This window comes from Centroberyx affinis, unplaced genomic scaffold (assembly GCF_046629955.1).
Source record: "Centroberyx affinis isolate AG114_WGS23_722 - 3 ecotype Tasmania unplaced genomic scaffold, CSIRO-AGI_Caff_v1 ptg003780l_1, whole genome shotgun sequence".
Lineage (NCBI taxonomy): Eukaryota > Metazoa > Chordata > Actinopteri > Beryciformes > Berycidae > Centroberyx > Centroberyx affinis.
The window spans coordinates 160279-168352 of NW_027281653.1; the positions used below are offsets into that span (position 1 = coordinate 160279).

Sequence of the window (8074 nt, forward strand, 5' to 3'; positions counted from 1 at the left end):
TATACAAATATATCATAATTTATTAGTTGTGTATTCATTTGTATTAATAATCTAAATCTGCAAAGTAACTAGTAACTAAAGCTGTCAAATAAATGTAGTGGAGTAAAAAGTACAATATTTCCCTCTGAAATGTTGTGGAGTAGAAGTATAAAGTAGCATGGAATGGAAATACTCAAGTAAAGTACAAGTACCTCTAAATTGTACTTAAGTACAGCACTTGAGTAAATGTACTTAGTTACTTTCCACCACTGTCAACAGGTGAGACAAGCACAAAAGGCAAGTCGTATAATTTGATTCCCCAAATTTCAGTCGTCATGGCATTCATTTTATAACACCGGGATAAATGCGATAGCCTGTTATTCACATTATTTCTCATTTTTGCAATTAATCATTCATCCTGCAATTATTGAAATTTCATAAGCGCGGATAGCGACGCATCTACAGTGCGCGCTGGTTTGACGCAAGCGCTTCGCCAATTCGTCACCTTGGGATTTATGAGGAGTCATCCACTTGACTCTTAAGTGATTACAACTTCACATTACATGGCCGCCGTCAATGGAAAATCCCACGGGAGGCGCATTGGAACATAAATATCTCGTGCAAATGGGAGCTAAGTGTGAATTTTTAAACTTTGGTGACAGGAGCTTTACTGACCAACAACCGCCTTGACACAGAATGAACCCCCTGCACTGTAAGTGAATCCGTCTATTCGTTAACATCTGGTCTAAAATAGACTCGTCGTGGCATATTAAAGCGTTATTACATTCGATTAAACGCATATGGCATAGGCTATTTTAACAGAAAGAGGAGTCAATGTTTTATGAAGGACGCAGGTTTTGGAGATGCAGTGGGTGTGTGCAGATCTGTCATTGATCCTGTCAGTTGTGTTTAACAGTGTGTGGAGATGTGACTGCGTAATCTCCAGAAACAGTGTTACTTGGTGAGATAAAACTCTCCCAAAATCGACTCTTCTATCAACTTGAAGTGTCTCTCTCTCTGCTGTCTGATAACCTGAACAATATACACGCACCTCTCCAGATGGATGCGTCACGGGCACTCGCCATACCTGAGCCTAACTAGTCCACATTTCATCTGTTTTTTTTTTCTAATGGAGAGTAAAGATCAAGCGGAAATCTACTTGAAAGCGTCAGGGAAGCATTCGGGACCAGTGTTCCTCTAAACTGATAGTTTGGAGACCTACGTCTAATAATTTAACACATTGACCAAATAATATCAACTTCGTCAGTCATCGCTCCACTTAGATTCGGAGACTTTTTAGGATTCAGTAACTTGACGCTCTTTGCCTCTCCAATACGCATGACTTGTGCGCGCCACGCCTTTCCAGATACACGCCGTGCATCATTATCCAGTGCGTAGACTGTGATCTTTTCAGTAAAAGTTTGTTTCCCTTCCCTTCTCCCAGTTTTAGCTCTGCACTGCTGCCTTGCCGTTTTGGTTCGGTCGGCACCTCTACCGGACAGCAGCTCGGCCGGGATGAACCCGCAGTTCAAACAGGCCGCGGAGCGTGCAAAGACTCTGGTGGAAAAGATTCTCCGTGACATTCCCACCGTGCACGGAGCCACCGTCAACATCCAGGTAAGTCTCTGGGGTAAATGCTTTAACCGCGCATGCCTCTGGTCTCTTGTTGGGTCTCAAACGACAGAATACTATTCTCTTTTACGCAATTATTCAGAGTATCGGCTGCCAGGTATTATTTACAATAGGCTAGTTAAACAGAGGAATTTGGTCATAGGCTATCCCTAAAGTTCATAGTCTAAGGGGAAATAATTAAACTATATGTTATAAAGCTACAGGTTTTAAGATTTTTACTGGTAAAATGTGTATTTTAAGAGGACTACATTTAATAGGCCACATTTGTTGTAACAAGGGGAAGTCATCCAGACCAGGGGCAAAGAGTTGATAATTATTGTTTTGTTTGCTGCTTGGCATGCCACATGGGCGGGGTTTACCACATAAGGAGAGCATTTCTGCACGCAAAAGGATACAATAAGAGTAGAATAGCAAAAATATTTTTTTTGATTGCAAACAGAAAAAGATTAATAATGTTTCAGTGTTCAAATCATTGTTAGTGTCTATAACTTTGGCATAGTCTACAGCTACAGGCATCCCTTTGAATCCCTTTTCAATCAGAGAAAATATACCTCAACTTTCCAATTCTTTGTGATTGTCTAAACTTTCTGACTCTGAATGTTTTTGTCCCACCCATCTGGCACTGAAGAGGGATTTTTCAAAAAGAGACAGAAGTGTTAGAAAATGCTATCTGACCCAGGTCTGTTGCCAGCTTAGACTCTATTTAACATAGATCACTGGCATCACTTTATATTCACACTACAGCTGCAGGATAGTTAATGAGTTTCATTGCACTGAAAAGAGAGGTGTGTTTTTGTCGACACACATGCATTTGTTGGCCATTAGAGTCAAAATAATTTGCAGTGTTACACCAAGATCTGAGTCTTTCAGAGAATGAGGGAGAGAGTGACTGGGTGTTTCTGACAAATTTGTAACCAAAGTCTTCCCTCTTCTTGTTCTCCCCAGGGTTTGACCCTTGACCCCTCCAGCCAGCCAACGAATCTGCAGATGATGGAGACAACACTGGGCATCCCTGCTGCACCCGTGCTCAAACCGCTGTCCGATAGCTTCACACTGGTCAGTCTGTGTTCCTGTTTGTTATGTAACTTTAAAGTCATAGTGCCGTCCTGGAAGGTGCTGAACCCACAACTTCTCCAATAGAGCTGCTCATTAGCAAAGTGTGCCTATTGGCTGAGTCTCAGTTTTTGATTTGGCTCAATAAATAGCATAATAATCATTTCAACATGTGCAGAACTTGTGACAGAAGAGCTAATGGTAGCATAAATGACATGAGTTGCCATGACATTTCATGGCATGAATTGTCAGTGTTAAATGGTGATGTGTTCGGTATCCTCTGTTTTTTTTCCGAAAACAGTGTGTGGACTCTTGATGGAGGTAGTAAAACTCTGGACATGCAAAATGTTCATTGCTAGATGGAAATTGCATACATCATGAAATATGTCCAGAAAATGTGTACTGGCTCAATATGCAGGAATATGTGCAGGTCTTGGGCACAGACACACCTGTGCCAGCAGGGCAAATGGGAGTAGCATACTGTAGGCTGTTAACACATGAACAGGAGCAAATCCAAAGTGTGTGAGCATGCAGTCAAATTCATTTGAGTTTAGTTTAGGTTTGTTTATTTGCAATAGAAAGAAAGTGCTAAAACAACAGTGCTGCAATGCAATCATAAAAAAAAACAACAGATAATAGAAAGAGGAAATTCAAATTACCAATTTGTGCAGGTGAGATAAAACAAGAAGACACTAAAACCATCTTACTTCAAACAAATAAAAGAATAAGAGAAGGAAACACACAACAACAACAACAACAACAGCTTGTCAACAAGATGGCAAACTCAGATCCACCTGGACTGGATAACAGAATCCAAATGACAACAGAAGCAACATGTATGATGATGTCGGGCCGTACTTAGTTGAGAATATGTCACAACTTTTACATGCTTTATGGTCGCAAACATATCCTCAACTGTTTACACACACTGCCAGCCTTCTTGGCTAACCTTAGCAATCGAGCTAGCGATAGCCTAGCTAGCAAGCAATCTTTGGCTGTTTCAGGGGATTCTGAATGTAAATACCACAGGAAATTGAATGCTTATAATGTAGCATTATAGTTATCAAGGAATATATGTCTTTTGAATTTGTACTTGTGATTCATTTCCGGCTTTATTGTATGACATTTCTTAAGTTCACATACGACTCACTCAAGTTCACTCTGTCAATTTGTGCTGCTTCTACAATCCCAATTTCTCCGACTTGATCATCCGAAATAATAATGTGTTCATGTGGCACTTCCTGGTTGGGAACTCGTTCAGACCGTAAATCCGACACAGCTTGAATCCAGGGTGAGATGCATAAACTACCTTCCTTGTTTAATTTGAATAAGCTGACCTCTGTCTCTGCTGCCCCCTGCAGGCGCTCTGTGTGAACCGCATGTCTGTGGGAACGAAGCTGCACCAGGACCTACTGGGAGCTCTGGCCAACAAACTCACTGGACTGACTGATCTCAGATCTGATCTACGAGACCTACTGACACAGATCAGCAAGGTAGGACCGAAACACACACACACATTGAATATTAACATAAAATACTGAACTTTCCACATACATATTATGCATTACGTTGATTGTGAATGCTAACAGCTGTCTGTAATTATTGTGTGTGTGTGTGTGTGTGTCCCTCAGATGCAGGAGCTGGGCCAGTTAAGCAGTGCAGAGCAGTACCAAAGTCCGGATCTGGCCTCTCGTCTCAATGGCAACTACGAGGTTCAGGTAGCCGGTCACCTGACTCTGAAACAGCTGCGCTCCTTCTGCCACGACCTGATCCGCAGCTTGAGACACATCGCCACCCAGAACCCTTAAACTGGGCACTGGAAGAGGACACGATGCTGCGTTCACGGCATATCGGAATAATCGGACACACGACCTGGAAGCGTTCACGTGTTTAACTCCCACATCCAAGATGCCGATCGTAAGGTCATAACAAGTTAATTTGAAATCGACCTTAAATGAACTGCTGCAGATTCTCCACGCTTTCTGCAAGTAGAGTTCATTGTACTAGTGCGAATATAACTGATAATTTTAGATTTTTATAATCCTGGACTGTCGACATCGCTGGATTCCCTGCTGTGTTTGTGTTGACATGCTTTGTGGGAGCATTCGGAGCCCGCAAAAGAAGTTCCCACATGTCCTGTTTGTAATTACCATTAGGAGGTTGAACATTTTTTCCCAGTCGGCAGCTGGTATTTACGGTAAATCCGATATGACTGGAATGCAGGAATTGAGTATAATCCCAAAGTGGAGTGTTTTCTTGGAGGTCTACCTCTTTCTAACAGACAAAGAATCAACATGTTCGAGGCCTTTCTGTGACCTGGAGCCGCACACCGACTGCAGAGCTCTGTTTAGCTTGCACATACTGAATCTTTGTCTCTTATCAGAGAAGTGGGCTTGTAACCAAAAGATTGGCGGGTCAAATCATGCACGGGAAAGTAGGGAAAGTAATGCACTGCAATGCACTAACTGCTCAGTGGCCACCAGTAGGAGACTGGTTGTACTGGGCAGCTCCAAGGTGTGAATCTGTGTTACCTTAAGAATATGAAGCAAGGCATTACTAAAAAAAAAAAAAAAAAGCAGAAAAAAAGAGCATGCAAGCTCAGCATAAATAAAAGCTGAAAAAAACAAAAAATCAAAAAGGCAGTTGTAGACATGACAACAGGCTGCAGGTCACAGCCTGCCCTGCTCTACTCTGGAACGGCCTCAGGAAACCACTTTAACTCGCTCCCTCTCTCTCAGTTGCTCTTCCCCTTTTTTCTCTATCATTTATTTATTATTTATTACATATTTATGAAATTGTGCTTATTTATTAAGTTGTGCTATCTATTTATATATATATTTTATTTGCTTATGGGTGTGCATGTATGAGTGTCTGAGTGCATGACTGTACACATTTGACTTAACATGAGCCGTGGCAGCACACTGCATTCTTTTACAGTATTGTATTTTTATTTGAAGTCATACCATCATCATTTATAATTTATTTAAATTATTATTATTATGTATTTTTACTGCAGGGAGGGAGAGGTGTGTAGAAATGAGCCAAAGAAACACAAGATAAAATCAGAAAAAAAGATAAAGGAATGCATGTGATGACAGTCATGGTAAATGACTGTTAATGACAAATGTTGAGTAACTAACTGCATCCTGAAGGAAGCAGGAAGCAGGAGGGAGAGCGGACTTTGCTGCTGAGTCAGCTGAATATCCAGGAAGTGCAGGATTCTTGAATTGAGCAACGATGATGTAACTGAACCGTTGCTTCATGGCAGATTGCCCCGGTTGACTCATGGTGATGACGGAGACGACTCCTCTAGTTTCTGCCTTATCTCAATAAATATTTATACATTTCTAAGATAAAGATAGATAAATTAATTGAATTATTGCTGAGTGAATATGAAAAAAAAGTCCAACATTCAACGTTGATACATACAAATGGAAGAGACGCCAAAAAGGTACTTTTTACAGGTAAACAGGTAACTAAGTCACTAGTTACCAAATGGTAATATTTTTACGGACTGAATTGTGTATTTTGGAGATATTTTATGATGAGTTTCAGTTAACGATTAGGCTTCAAAATGCATATTGCATTTTAGGAAAGACCTGTTCATAAGACCATTACATCCATTCAAGTCAGTCAGAAAGTGGTTTCTATTGTTTCTGTCAGGCTGGTATTTAAGTAAACCCCATGGGTGACTGTAGATCTTTGAGAGATCAGTTCTGTTTTTTGTTTTTGTTTTTTATATGAAGAAAAGTAGTTTTCTACATTTTTGTATAATTGCTTTTTTGAAAATTGTATTTGTAATACTTTGAATGGCTCAGAAAAGGATTGACAGGTTTATAATGTTAGTTTATCTATTTTAGCACATGTTAATGAAAAAAAAATGCACAACTGCTTTATTTATTTGTAGTTTAAATTATTGATTTTTGGCTCCACTTAAAGTACTTTAAAGAACTTGTGATATTTTTGTTATTTATAACAATTAATGTGTTCACTACTTGATACTTGACATGATAAGTATTTATCTCAGGTTTTGTTCTGCAGTCTTTTTGTATTATTTTATTGCTAATAAAAAGAATCACAGACCATGAAACATGTTGCACTTTTACTGATGTACATACTGTAAGATTAAGTGGGATTTTTTTTCTATGGAGTTACACAGGTACAGAAAATCTGATTTTTAAACTTCAGTGGCCTTGATTGAATCTTTTCATTGCATCTCAACAGATTTTTATAACGTGATTGAAAGTTTGATTTTCTGCTCCTTAGATTTGTATACAATGAGGCCTCAACAGGTTTCACTTAATAACCTTGTAAACTTTCAATTCAAGTAAGAATAAAGAGAAAAGAAAATTGCAGTTATGTGGTTTTAGCAGCAATATCAGATTCATTCAGAAGGGTGAATGGATGCCGAGTCATGATTCCCCTCTGTACGGAAGCTCAGTCCATTCAGGTGTGTCACAGCCAGTTTGCATCAAGCATGCAGGCATGGCTGGATGATGATAGGATGAATAACTTTGTTCTGTGCATGACTCAAGTGTGTATGTACAAAACTACCGCACACAATATTCTGGTGAGAGGCCCAGGCCATGACTAATGTTTGGTGTACAGTAGGAGTAAATGTAATCTGTGGTTGAGTTTTTCCTGCGGCTGTTTTTTTTCCAGGAAGTCTTTGAGTTGTAAAGTATTTCCCTCTTTATTTAAACTTGTATTTCCCCCTTTATTTAAAGGGCAGTGCAGAAACCGCCACACCTAGGAACTGAAAACCAGCCCACACAGGGGAATTTTTACTGTAAATGAAAAGCTTCACTTCACATGAAAAATGAAAAAACAGCCCCCAATTTGTCTGTCAATCATTGGCCTGGAAAAGGTTTCATTGTGAAAACAGAAACTACTGAGAGGATGATATGAATAATATGAACTTCATGTTGTCTTCTCAGGCACTACTATAGTTAGTAGTAGTTGTTGACTGGTGACTGAGCTGGTGACTTGCCAGTAACTGTCCTCATGTTTACTTTTTGGGCTTTGCTGTTTGTTTTTTGGGGCTTCCTGAATTTCCCCTAGGGATCAATAAAGTGCATCTTATCTTATTTATCTTCTGTTGATTACAGGTTAGAGGCTCGTGACTGGAAGGTCACTGATTTAAATCCCCAGACTGAATTAAAATCTAGCCAGTTAAAGTGAGCAGCACACTCTGCTCACTAAACCACTACCGTCAAAGTGCCCTTTAGCAAGGCACTCGCTGTCCAGCTGCTCTGCTCAGTGGCCGACAGTAGAAAGCTGTAGTTTACCTGGGCAGATCCCAGGTGTGAGTGTGGAGCGGGGAGTTGTTGAAGAAGAGTGTAAAGAAGTGGAGGTGACATAGAAAAAAAAGAGATAATAAAGAGGGATGTGATATGTAAAGCTTTAGGGA

At 40.0% G+C, this 8074-nt stretch overlaps 1 protein-coding gene across 1 annotated transcript; it reads left to right on the forward strand.

Moving 5' to 3' along the window:
* Positions 1-639: 639 nt before the first annotated feature.
* LOC139662394 (granulocyte colony-stimulating factor-like) lies at positions 640-6589 on the forward strand. Its single transcript, XM_071541075.1, has 5 exons — positions 640-691; positions 1424-1596; positions 2557-2667; positions 4026-4157; positions 4296-6589. Exons 1-5 carry the CDS (start codon positions 676-678, stop codon positions 4470-4472), a joined length of 609 nt encoding a protein of 202 aa, XP_071397176.1. The 5' UTR covers positions 640-675; the 3' UTR covers positions 4473-6589.
* The last annotated feature ends 1485 nt before the right edge of the window (positions 6590-8074 follow it).